At 46.4% G+C, this 13,794-nt stretch overlaps 2 protein-coding genes across 2 annotated transcripts in view; one reads left to right on the top strand and one right to left on the bottom strand.

Annotated features, from left to right (window-relative positions):
- Positions 1 to 217: 217 nt before the first annotated feature.
- Positions 218 to 5,695, bottom strand: LOC311308542 (tryptophan 5-hydroxylase 1-like; the record flags this gene model as incomplete). Its single annotated transcript, XM_084437505.1, has 11 exons — positions 218 to 392; positions 839 to 972; positions 1,169 to 1,264; positions 1,958 to 2,084; positions 2,410 to 2,545; positions 2,955 to 3,151; positions 3,340 to 3,407; positions 3,566 to 3,666; positions 3,934 to 4,117; positions 4,227 to 4,358; positions 5,603 to 5,695. 11 exons carry the CDS (start codon positions 5,693 to 5,695, stop codon positions 218 to 220), a joined length of 1,443 nt encoding a protein of 480 aa, XP_084293631.1.
- A 3,574-nt stretch (positions 5,696 to 9,269) lies between these two features.
- The window catches only part of LOC311307753 (AP-2 complex subunit alpha-2), an 18,935-nt gene continuing 14,410 nt past the window's right edge, over positions 9,270 to 13,794 (top strand). The window contains exons 1-2 of the mRNA XM_084436617.1: positions 9,270 to 9,432; positions 11,064 to 11,132. Coding sequence (XP_084292743.1) covers positions 9,366 to 9,432; positions 11,064 to 11,132 — 136 coding nt within the window. The 5' untranslated portion in view covers positions 9,270 to 9,365. The remainder of the gene's footprint in view (positions 9,433 to 11,063; positions 11,133 to 13,794) is intronic.

Here is a 13,794-nt window from a genome sequence, read left to right as displayed (position 1 = left end):
GAGAGGAGGAGGATGAGGAGGTTAGGATGTACTGAAGGAGAGGAGGAGGAGGAGTTTAGGATATACTGAAGGAGAGAAGGAGGAGGAGGTTAGGATATACTGTAGGAGAGGAGGAGGAGGTTAGGATGTACTGAATGAGAGGAGGAGGAGGTTAGGATATATTAAAGAAGAAGAGGAGGAGAGGAGGAGGAGAGTGGAGGGCAGATGGAGTCTCAGGTCAGACCCCCAGGTGTTTGTTGAGGCGGTTAAGGGCGTCTCCTACGATGTCCAGCTCGTGGCGCAGGTCCTCCACCATGTTGTTGATGCTGCTGGTGTCCCTCAGCACCTCGACGCTCTGGGTGTAGGGGTTGTAGCGCACCGAGAACGGACGCTTGATCGTCTTAGCAAACTCCCTGGAACATGGCGGAGGGCACCGCGTCACATCAACTGTCCAACTCCTCCCACTTTCAGATTTATCATATAACTTTACCGTTATTCAGTATCTTCAGGCAACTGTATTTTTATTTTATTTTTTTGAACATTTTTTAAAATGTATTTTATTGTCAGATTAAACAATATCATTCAATATCATTCTTAAATCATACAGTCGCCAACATTTTCTATACCCAATTCCCCTCCCCCATAAACCCACCCCGGGACCCCCAGGCTACATGATCACCATCAAGTAAAATATAATGGCAAGGGCAGCCTACACATACATGAAAAACAGATGACGACAAAATAATAAAGATAGCAACTGTATTCTGCAACTGTATTCTGTTGAACGCGTCCCCTAAGTTCAGACATGGCAGGTTTAAAGGGGTCAGGAGAACCTCCAGAGAGAGCCAAAGCCACTGACCTCATCTTGACCTTGGCCTCCTCGAAGCTCTCGGACACAAAGTACACGTCCTGGAACGTGGTGATGATGCACTCCTGGTGACATGTGACCTTGGGGTCAAAGGGCAGGACCTTGGCGTTCCCAGAGAGGGCATGCTATGGGGAGAGAGTCAGAGTCAGTATCTGTTTTATTGACCAGGTTGATTTACACATACTAGGGATTTGTTTTGGTCAATGGCACATAACACTGATGGAGTTTAAAACGGAATTGGGATTTTGGAACTGACCATGACCCTTGTGTGTGAGGCAGGAAACGTGTGTGTGTGTGTGTGTGTGTGTGTGTATACTGTACCTGGAGCTCGCTGATGGAGGAGAGCAGACCTGCTCCATAGGCTCGGAGCTTTCCCTCTTGCTTGCAAAGCCCAAACTCCACCGTGAAGAAGTAGCACTGCAAACGCACACACACACACACACACACACACACACACACACACACACACACACACACACACACACACACACACACACACACACAGTTAAACACTGTAGCTAAATATGTTTATTGCTTAATTCCAAATAGAAATAATGAGCGAAAGATATGCTGAAATTCACTGTTCAAAAGTACAAAAACGGTTTCCTTTATTCCAACAATAAAATTGCAACTGGGTTCTTGGAGAGAAACATGTAGGTTTCAAAGCAAAGAACACCGGAGTACAGACATGCACAGGACTTTAGTCACACTGAGACAGGAAGTTGTCACAGAGAATGGGACGTTGGCGCTGGGTCAAACACCATTCAATGTCAATGAAATGGGCCGTTTCCAAGGGGTGACAGGAGAGCCCGTGATCAGATATTTGGTGAAATAGAAAGAGCTTATATAAAACTGAGCTGAGGTGGTGTTTATCCCGGGACCCCATTCTGGGTTTTCCTGGCGTATAATTTTATCTTACCTCTAATACCTGGGGGAAAGCTTTCCAAAAGCAACTGGACAGAAAAGAGATGAACAGCCAGGCTACTCGAATGTTCACTGAATCTAGGCCCTCTGTATCAACACATAAAAGTCTGAAGCAAATGCAATAATTCATATTACAGAACACACACACATACTGTCAAACACCACATAGAGTCAGCTGTTCCGTACCGTGGCTAGTTCCTGGACGGCCTCGTCCGAAGCGCCCAGGGAGGCCAGGCCGATCTCCTGGGAGAACTGGGCGAAGCTGGGCTCAGCCAGCAGGGGGACATGACCCAGCAGCTCATGACAGGTGTCTCTACAAAACACACACGCACTCACACACACACACACACGCACGCACGCACACACATGCACACACACATGCACACACACGCACGCACGCACACACACACACACACACATGCACACACACGCACGCACGCACACACATGCACACACACACGCACGCACGCACACACATGCACACACACATGCACACACACACGCACACACACACGCACACACAATTGTCAAGTTCACAGTTGTCAAATTATTGAATATTCAAAGCTCAATGTGTGTGAGAAGGTGGGTGTAAGTGTGGATAAGTGTGTGTGTGTGTGTGTGTGTGTGCGTGCACTCACGGCTCGGGGGTGTAGAGGGGGTCGGAGCTGTGTCGGACGTACTGGGTGCAGTGGAACACTCTGAAGGCCAGGCCAGCCAGGAAGTCCCTGGGGGAGAGGTACCCTGCTACTGGGCGAACGGTGAAGCCTGAGCGCTCTGAGGACGCACACACACGCACGCACACACACACACACATGCACACACACACACACACACACACACAGACACACACACACACACACACACACACACACAGACGCACACAAACACACACACACACACACAAACGCACACACACACAGATGCACACAGACACACACGTGCACACACACGCACACACACACACACACACACACACGCACACATGCACACACGCACACACACACACACACACCACTTTCCAATAGCTGAACCACATACTGTATACCTCAATATTTAACCTGGCATGGTTTAACTAATCCACAACAGTGAAGCAGTGATTCTGCATGTGTAGCAGCGCCCCCCCCCCCACTGGTGGTGATCCTGCACGTGTGGCGGCAGCGCCCCGCCCCGCCCACTGTCTCACCCTTGAGGAAGCGTGACACATCCTCCAGCTGGGGGATGTTGTCCTCCCGGCAGCCGCAGTGCAGGGAGAGCAGGGGGAGGTTCCTCAGGTACTCCCGGCAGGCGTGGTTGGGGTACAGCTTGCTGAGCTCCTGGAACACCACGCCCCAAGTCTCCACCTCCTCCTCTGTGAACTCTATACGGGGGATAGGGTCCCCGCTGAGGGAGGAGGAGGGGGGGGGGGGGGGTGACGAGAGATGGAGAGAGAGATGAAGAGAGAGAGAGACAGAGAGAGAGAGAAGGGAAAGGGGTTGGTGGTTAGGAAGAATGTTAAAGGCTGTGGAAACTGATTATGTTCCAAACTTCACTAAGACCCTCACATAAAAAAAAAGAAAAGTTTGACCTACTGCTTGTAGCTCATAGCAAGATCTGCAAACAGTTTCCTTCTTTTGCGGTACACGTTATCCTTGAAGCCCTGAAGACAAAGACCAACGCCATTCCTACCAATCACATTTTGATTGAATCGATCCGAATTTAGAAATAGATTGATTGAAACTGCACTGTCACATGTATCACGACTACGGTATCAGCTGGTCAGTCACATGTATCAGTATCGGCTGGCCAGGTACGTACCGGGTGATCTGCATCCAGGTCCGAGCCGTACATTAAGACCCGGTTGGCACACATGTCCAGATCTGAGATCTTCTTGGGGAACCAGGGGACATGAGCCAATTCTAGAATATAGCAATATGTTGATGTTTTTTAGAAGCTATTAAGTTTTAAGGCTTGTTTACTGATGTAGTTACTTTGATCGTGATAAGCTAACATAATGGTGCTTGATGCTGCAGAACTTGATTGATTATTTGACACAAGCTTTGGGGTGCTATGGTGGTATGCTTATATTAGGCTGTGTCTGATGCTACAGGCAACTCTCCTGATCTGCTATGTGCTATTGGTCTAATTGCCAGAACCTAAAATCGTTTAGACAGGAGACTCCGTACCGTCCTCCGGTATGCTGTAGTTGTCCGGTGGGTCCGTCTCCACGATGTTCGCGTGTTTCCGTAGCAGCTGCGTGAGCTCCTTCACTTGCTCGTGGCCGCTGTCGCAGTCTACAAAGATCTCAAAGTCCGAGTTGCGCCGCATCGATTTCCGAGACTCAATGTGAACCAGGTTGACATGCTTTTCCTGGTGATGATGGTAGGGAGGTGTTACAGATTTTTAAATGTCTACCATTTTCAATATTTCCCAAGACCTATCCGATAAATACTACATAATATTCAGGGCTGCAACTTACTTGAAAAAGTTTCAAGGCCTTCACAAGCCCACCGACTTCATTCTTGAGGGAGAAGACGATGGCCGAGCGGCCTCTCCCGGATGTCTTGTTGTCCTTGTTCTCCTCGATCTTATTGAAGGTACATTTGTTAATCTATTGGGGAAAAACCCGACATTAATGATCTTTCAAATACAGAAATATAGGCCCATTCGGTTTTACCCGCCCGAGTCAAGATTTCAGCACTGGACAGCGACATCTGAGCCCAACAGGCTGTGTCTGGTCTTCCATTCTGTTCTCAGTTGATATTCCCATAAGCAAGTCTTTAGGCAGCCTATTGCCTACAGTCGCCGGAAATGTAGAGTCCAAGTGTAAAACGCTCTGATATAATTCAGATTAAGATCCCTTGATTAGTTTATGATCATTGGAAGTATTTGCTCACCAATATTGTTCTTAGAGTTGATTACATAAACATAGAGATTATGTAATTGGTCTAATTGGTCAACTAAACGGACATTTTGACTGGCAGAAAGCATTACATTGTCCTAAATGTATAAATATTTTAAAATGGCAAAATACTCATTAGAATGATCATATAGGAGGTATTGATCACCTAGAGTGGTGTGGGCCTAATTGTTGGCTATTGCGGTGATGGTCTCATTTTAAAGCGATCTCAGCGGCAATCCCATTTGGACTGAAGGCAGACCTGATTGCCCCCTCTTAATCCAGTCTAACACGGGATTATACGGCTGCAGTCACTGTAACAATTAATCCAGGCGAACACAACATATCCACAGAATAGCCCATCATATTCCCTACAACGGCTACACCTGGCCAGGGTCACTTTTTACGCCTTCCAAATGTTCTTCGCCCCACACGAAAACCGCCACCTACCCTTCTAATAAAGGGTCATATTAGATAACTATGCCTACTCTTGTGCTGAGACAGTCCCCGAAGGACGCGTTGGCTCACAGTCCTGCATGTGTAGCCTACAGCGTTTTCGGGTTTGGGTTTCAACCCTGGTGCCTCGTCGGCCCCGATGCCGTCATGTGCAGATTTAGGTGGATTAACTCGCTATCAGGTTTACGGCCTCTCCGGGTTAGGGTACACCGAATAGGCTCTTTGCACAAGCTCCACTACTTCCTGAAATTCTACAGGCATCTTTATTTCCTATCCTATACTATTGGATGGAAGTGATTAATCAGGTGTGCGGCACACCTGATCACACCTGATTAATCACTTCCATCCAATAGTATAGGACAGGAAATAAATATGCCTGTAGAATGTCAGGACGTAGTGGAGCTTGTGCAAAAAGCCTATTAAATCCAAACAATTCACAAAATAATTCACTCTCAATTAACAGGCAGTCTCACAACATTGAGAGCAACCCCAACACTCACCTCATTATTCAGCTGCTTCTCCTCATAACAAGTGTGCATAGAGTCAAAAGACCTTCCTCTGCGGGGCGCCAGCTCGCTCTTGTTTGAGATCATGTCGAAGTTTTTGATTTTCTGTTTAAGTCGACGTCTGCCTCGCTGTAGTTGTGTGATCAGCTGAGCTGAGCCTGTCTCACCTCCAGTGGCCCGGCGCCTTTCTATTTATCCTCCCTGAACGGGAACGGGGAGGGAGGGGGGAGCGGAGGATGCATGCGGGGAGGAGCAGTGACACGCGGCATGACCCTACCTGATAATCAACGTGCATGAGCAGCAAATAAAATGCATGCCATTGCCATGTCAGAGTATCACTTTTTATTTAGCCTATTGTAGGCCTACTATCAAACATTTGCATGGAGCATTTATGCCTATTTCAATAGGGTACTTCACAAAGGGAGCAAACAATATACTGCATAAAGTTCATGCCTGACAGACCAGCCAATATCCTATTCTCTAGCGGCATAAAATGTGAGCACGACATTTCAGCACCATCGCGTATTGAACAGCTCCCCATTGGGCATATGCTGGCGACAAGAGACAAGAACAAGACGCTTTCAACAGGCCAGTGTTTTATTTATCAAGTGCACAGTGTAACACAAGGTCATTCTGAACAATTATGACAAGCAATAAATAGAAGCCAAGGCATAAATATATACACTATATATGACATTTTTAAAAATAGTCAGAAATAAGGGCAGAGATAGCTAAAAACATAGGAGTAAAACATTAGCAGCAGTTCCAGAGCCAGTAAAGATGGAGACAGTATAATAAGAGTATGAAACATTATAAATATTAAGTGTAGGAGTGCCGACGGGTGTGGTGATATAGGCCTACATTGAGTGTAAGGGAGTGACTAGTGTCATATACACTGAAGTGATCATGTGATCGCCTCTCAAAGCCATGAATGGTCGGACATATTTACTGGCACTCAGGACTACAAACAAGGTCATGGACATATACCCCCCCCCCCTCCCCCACACACACACACACACTGTCTATGATTGCAGACCTTGACATTTATGATCGGCCATTGCGATGCGTCTGCGTGTTGGAGCTTTGTTGTTTCTGGAGCTTTTTATTCAGAGACGGTGACAGCAACCACCGGTTGCACATTAAACATCGATGACAGACACTATGGCTACCTCCGCCCACGCACAGGCCTGGCTTTGCTGGCAATTTCCAGTAGCCTAGGCCTGAATGCCGAACATGGGGTGTGTGGGGTGTGTGTTGTGGGGGGGAAGGGGTGTGTAGGCTGATATGGGAGGGAGGTGGGGGCGATGGGATCCCCGGGGCTTGGAGCAGCCTTATAAAGATGTTCATTAATAGTGGTCCTATGAGTTATTATGAGCAATAACTCCGTTTACAAGCTCACTCCGTTCGTAATTAGGCTACCTTAGAGGTGCAAATAACGAGGTTTCCTTTTGGAAACACATGAGTAATCCTATATTCAGACGTTCTCACGCAACCTGCAGATTAGCTGCTCTTTCATACCAGCCTCAGCAGCTCGCACCCTCGGCCAGACTGACGCAGGCTCGTCCTGAGTGCCAGTAAATATGTCCGACTACTCACTGCTGTGGTGAGGCCAATTCCAATCAGTGTGTACATAAAGGCTTCTTTTTTTGCTGGATTAATGGAAGGGAAAAAGCTCAACATGTCAGCAATTGTGATCAGTGTGTGTGTGTGTGTGTATGACAGTAGGCCTAAGGTCTGTGTGGATAGAAATGGTTTGACCTCTCCAGGGTGCTATTTTGGTGCGCAAGATATTCTCTTTGTCAGAGGATATAGCCTACATTCTTGTCCAAAGCTCACAGATTTTCAAGATGATATACTCCCACCCTATATACAGGATATCTCAAATGAATAAATATGCTTAGAAAAAAATAGATTTCCAATAGGTTTATGACATTCTATAAAAACAACTCTGGCATGAGCGCTATAGTTATTCAGTGACGCATGTTGGACGTTATTTGTACTAGTGGAGTGAGTTTATACAACTGAACTAGGTTACACATAACCAGTTTCTGGGCTCTAATGTTGCCACGTGTGTCTGAAAGCTGGGAGACTATCATATCAAGCCTCAAATCTCTGACAGAGCCTCTGTCCATCATCCTCTGGAAATAGATAGCTGCTACATCCTGTCTGTTCGAGACTCAAAATGAGCCCTGGTGCTTCAAATAAAGTTACAGTTTGGAGACAGATCCATCAACGTGCTGCCTAATGGAGTTACGGATGGGATGGCGGACCTCCATCTCTGCATAGCTAGGCTACTACAGATTTCAATGATATGTTGAAGCAGTAGCAATAGCAGTAGAGTATATTCTATCTTTCCGATGGCGGGCTGATGTCTCACTGTGTCAGGTTCTGTACTGTCTTACTCCAAGTTCTTCTGTCTGTCTCTCTGTTTCTCTCGAAAGGCTGTTTCTCTAATCTCAACAGGCCTCTGCCTTTCTGTTTTAGATCTGTCGTTGTTTATCTCTTTGCAGGGCCTAATTAAAATTGCCTGCCAGTCGCTAGTTACTGTGATGGCCTGCCTGTCTTTCGCTGCTCCTAGTCAGTGAGGCTCTGAGATTGGAGAGTGCAGATTAAGGCAGCACATGAGATTTACTTAATCTCTGTGACCTCATCTCCCCAGGGGTGCGTCACCCTGGCCGGTCCGTGAGTCTGTGGACCTGTGACCTTCACACTCTTCATCATCCTTAGCCTATCCACACACAGATCTGCTGATAAGGCTGGCTTTCCTTCTTAGCCTAAGAATGAAAACAAGAAGCCAAGGCATAATAAGGGCAGCAAAAAAAGGCAAAATCAACCTAGTATTGTTACAGTCTATCAGCAGTGGGCTAAGGTCAATTCGTCAAGCAGGCTTTGATAGACTGCTAGCTGCGTACCTAGGATAGGAATGAGGAATTGATTAGCACTGTAGGCTACTGATGAGGACAAGTGATGACAAGAATTCCAATGTACCTGTACTTGTTACATGGCAAATTGCCAGATTGGGAGCCCTATAATGTCTAGTTGCGTACCTAGGACTGGATTGGGGATATGATTAGTGCTGATAAGATATTGTAAGTACTAGCGATACAAATGCCAATGTAGCCTACCTGTAGGCTACATGTAATGGTTATATATGGCAAAAATAAACTTTATATTATTCTAGTCTATTCTTCTGTCAACTCAATCAAATCAAGTCAAAGGAGTTAGATGAGTTGAGTTTGATGGTCTAAATCTGTTCAAAAGTCAGCATTCAACAGACTAAAACTGCAGTTTGGAGGGTTTTTGAAGGCCTGCTGTAGATTTAAGACCTGCCCTGGCTGGCCCCACAGATTGGAGCGTGGAACCGAGGAGATGAGCTATGATCACCTTATTGATTTATGTTCAAGGTTTTTCAAGATTCAATTGTGATTTGGGGGCACCTCCCTAATTGTATCCCCTAGACTGTTTGGTAGGCGTCTATTGATAATCAGTCAAATTTGGTGGGGTGGGGACTTGCCCTACCATACAGTACCTAGGTCCCTATACAGCCTGACACCGCTTGACTTGCACGGGAGTTGGCTCATTCGCTAGTGAATTCCTGTTTCTGACGTTCACACCTCGAGGCAGCGGCCGGGAGTGTGTCTGTCTGTCTGTCCGCCTCAACCAGACTAGCTAGCAGCTCTCTTGACTGTGAATAAAGTTTTGCTGCGTCTTCTCTCACTGTCAGCAAAGGAAAACTCTAAATAACGGGTGGAACAAAATGCCTGCAGTTTCTAAAGGAGATGGAATGCGTGGCCTCGCCGTTTTCATCTCTGACATTAGGAACTGTGAGTTACGACTTTTCTCATCAGAGCTAGCTAGCTAGGACACGATATCTAGCTATGCTAGTGCTAACTAGCTAGTGTTGGCTACATAGCTGTCATAAAGCCATTGTAGAAGTCTGGCACCCAAGCGGGCAAGTTAACGTTAGCTAGTGTAAACGCTAACGTAATCACCAAAAACAAAAAAGCTAGCTAGCTGGCTAGCTATGTTTGGACATCCTACTGCAGGCACTAAATGTGGCAACAGAGCTTCAGTGTTTTAGCTATCCAAAGAGTTAGCTAGCTAGCGGTAGTTAGGTAACGTTCGCTGTGCTGCAGGCATGTTGGCTAAATGGACAACAACAGTAGCAACTTTAATCGTGACATCACCACCAGCTAGCAATATGACGAAGTACCCATATTGTATTTTTCTGACTTAAGTTAGCTAGCTGATCATAACGTTACTGTAACATTGACTCGCAAACAGGCTGGCTGGCTAGCTAGCTGCCTTCCTTAGCAAGGTACTTGTTAGCCAACTAACTCATCATGGTAGCTATAAAAAAAAAAAAAAAAAAAAAAAGGCGTGGCCGAAACTTGGACCGCATAGGTAACGTTACTACTATCTAGCTATTTGATTTGACTTCTTAGCAATACACGCGATATAGCGAGACTACTACATGTAACTGTGTAGCGTTGCTAGCTACAGAAGCCTATAACATGATTGAATGCTGGTCAGACGGGGTTATGACAGCTGTCCTGTTGGACTGTGTGTTGTTGGAAACCTTTCACCCAGAGCCATGGAAATGCGAAAGTGCTCCGTGTGCAAATATGAGTCTATTTCCAGCCCTAGTATTTTTCCCTGCCTAAGTCAACAGCAGGACAGTGAAGGTTAGGTCAACACACTGTCAAAAGACTTAGCTGGGACCCCCAGCAGGCTGTCTGCGAGCTCGTAGCTTTCAGGTGTGCCCTCCTGACCCAGATCCTGAACTGGGGCTTTGTTAGGGCAGGCACTGGAGGGGCCTCCTTATCTTTGGTGAAAGGCAGCGCTGTCAGCAAATCTCTCTGAACTAAGATGAGATAAGAAGGTCCAGTCTAGTCCAAACAGTCAAGCAACAGCATAGCTTACATATTTAAACATACTCTAACCCTAACAGTCAAGCAACAGTATATCTTACGTATTTATACATACTCTAACCCTAACAGTCAAGCAACAGTATATCTTACGTATTTATACATACTCTAATCCTAAGACCTGATTCATAGTCGACCTAAACAACGCAAGCTATGTTGTGAACGCAAGCTCCAACATGACTCGAGAGCTTGAGTTCTGTGTTTTGTTTTGTGGAAACGCAAGGAATTGCACTATTGCTTGCGTCAAGTGACAAATTTCGGCATGACACACGCAAGGACGCAACGAGATCTTGCGTGGCCTTGTGAAGCTTGCGTTGCTTGCGCTTATGTAGTTTGCGTCGACTATGAATCCGGCCTAACAGTCAAGCAACTACATAACTTACATACTTATACAAATTACACCTAACAGCACCTAGATATCTTATTGTTTCACAGTCAAACAACTACATAACTTACATTATGTATTGTATCACAGTCAAACTACATTACTTACTGTAGCTTACATATGTATTGTTTTCTCCCTCCAGGTAAAAGTAAAGAGGCAGAAATCAAGAGAATTAACAAAGAGTTGGCCAACATCAGGTCCAAGTTTAAAGGTGAGTGTAAGGAAGTCCTGGTCGGTGGAGCATGATGATGCTGGGATTTGATATTTTGATCCTGCCACGTTCACGCCAATACTCTGCGGGGGGGTGTGTGTGTGTGGGGGGGGGGGGGGTAGTTCTGTGCTAAGCCTGGTTTGAAGAGTCACAGCAGTATAGATGGAGAGATTGAGTGTGTGGTGAGCGAGATTGAGAGCAGGTCAGGTACAGTACGTTCCACGCTGGGATTCACTGCTCTCTAACCACAGAAACTTCCTGTGGAGCTCTCTCACCCACTCTCCTTTATCTCCTTCTCACACGACATGTCACACAACACCTCTCTCTCTCTCTCTCTCTCTCTCTCTCTCTCTCTGTCCCTCCAGCCCTCCCTCTCTCTCTCCCTCTCTCTCTCCCTCCCTCTCTCCCTCTCCCCCCCCCCCCCTCTCTCTCTCTCTCTCTCTCTCTCTCCCTCCCTCCCTCTCTCTCACTCTCACTCTCACAATATACCGTAATTACAAAGTATTGAATTGGGGGAAATAGTGGCAAAAGCAGTCATCAAAGATCAGAACAAGAACATACAGTACATACAAATGTTAGGGCCCTTCTACATCTATTACAACGTCTCCCTCAGACTGTGCCAAGCAGTTACATACAAATTGTAGCACTATAATTATAGATTAATCCTCCTCTCCTAGCACAAAATGAGGAGACATCCAGACCAGTGGATAGGACCAGTGGACCATAGGATAGGAGTGTAGGTGAGGCGGGGGGGTCCGGAGGGGGGGCTGACAAGGCCAGAAGTGTCTGATCTATCTAGCTTACATCAGTGTTAATATCGCACTGAAACGGACGTTTGAGATAATCTAACTTCCGTAGTTTGGCGTATTTCCGACGCAAACAAGCTATGAGGGTGGGACATATGTTTAGAATTTGATTGGAACATTGACAAGTGGACGGATTTTAAGAACTTTAATCTAAGGTACCTGTTGTCGTCATTGCACGTGACCTACCGTTTTCCAGGAAGTAAGAAATTATATACTTTGATATAAGATTACAACAAAAGTAGAATTTACATTCCACCCATACATCGTTGAATGGGTGAACACTATGACCAATTATGTGAACCAAAATGGGACAGAATGCTTTTTTCATTTTTCAGTGCGACTTTAAGCTAATGTTCACTAGCTACTGTACAGTAGCAGGCAGCTGACCCATCCCACATGGGACTAGTCACACACCTTCATTTGCTGTATACATAACAGAACAACATTCCCTTCCAGCATGTTTACCACTGTCAGCTAACAGCACAATACCTCTTAACCCAGCCAAAATATAAGTAAGTAGCCTTGAGAACCAATGGTTCTCAACCCTAGTGGTCCAGAGCCTAAATGTACACATAAACAGAACGACATCAGACAAACATACACCTCCCACATATAATGCTTCAGGAGACAAAACAATCCAAATACAAACATACAAACACAGCCCCCTAAGCACAAGATACACGGCCTAACGAAAACAAATTACTGTATCTATGATATTTTATTTTTCTGCTCCTCTCCCAGGCTTTATAGACATAGGAGTTGGAGGTGCGTGTGTGTGTGTAGCCTGCTGTATGTGTGACAAGCGGGGCTAACAAGGCGGTCAGTCGTAGAGTGAGAGGGGACAGGGTGTGGTGCAAAGCCACATAACGTTAGCGGTATCGAGATGTACTTTCTCAGAATTGGGAAGAGGAAGGTTTCATCATCAAACTGGCGGAGAGATCTGGCCACAGCTAAGTCTATGTATGGGAAACACTGCAGACAAACACACACACACACACACATACACACACACACACACACACACACACACACACACACACACACACACACTCTTTATTGTGTAGCTAACCCGCTTAATCTTAAAATCTTCAATGTAGAGCCTCGCCTAATCCCAGTCATGGGACATTGGAGGAGGTGAGGTACATGATGGGGTGGGGAAGTAAGTAGCCCCTGCAGACACAAACACACACACACACACACACATACACACACACAGTCTGACACACACACACACACACACACAGTCTGACACACATAAAGACACACACACACACACACACACACACACACAGTCTGACACACATAAAGACACACACACACACACACACACAAACATTATACAGACATCCAGTGCTGAACTCATTTGGCTTCCCTCATTGGCAGTTGTTGGAGCGCCACTGTCAGCTTCCTGTCTGAGGTGCTGACTCAGCGCTCACTTAGCGCAGCAGGCGGCCTGCTTTCCAGAACAGGGTGGCCTGCCTCACTCTCCTCCCACCCAACAACCTGGCCTGCTCTGCCAAGCCACTGTGTGCGTTGTGTATCTGTTCATCCATCTGCTTTGAGTGTGTGTGTTGTGTGTGTGTGTGTGTGTGTGTGTGTGCACTGTGTGTTCATCTATCTGTTGTGTGTGTGTTGTGTGTGTTGTGTGTGGGGGGAGCGGGGGTGTGTGTGTGTGTTGTGTGTGTGTGTGTGTGGGGGGGAGCGGGGGGGGGGGGAGGGTTGTGTGTTTGTATTTGTGTCTGACCGTGTGTGTGTGTGTTACGTTTGTGTTGTGTGTATGTGTGTGGGGGGGAGCGGGGGGGGGGGGGTTGTTTTTGTGTGTGGGTGTTTGTGTCTGACCGTGTGTGTGTGTGTTT

The sequence above is a fragment of the Borostomias antarcticus genome, assembly GCF_949987555.1.
Source record: "Borostomias antarcticus genome assembly, chromosome: 4".
Taxonomy (NCBI): domain Eukaryota; kingdom Metazoa; phylum Chordata; class Actinopteri; order Stomiiformes; family Stomiidae; genus Borostomias; species Borostomias antarcticus.
The sequence above is the reverse complement of the archived record's forward strand: the minus strand, read 5'-3'. Positions and strand labels throughout refer to the sequence as shown.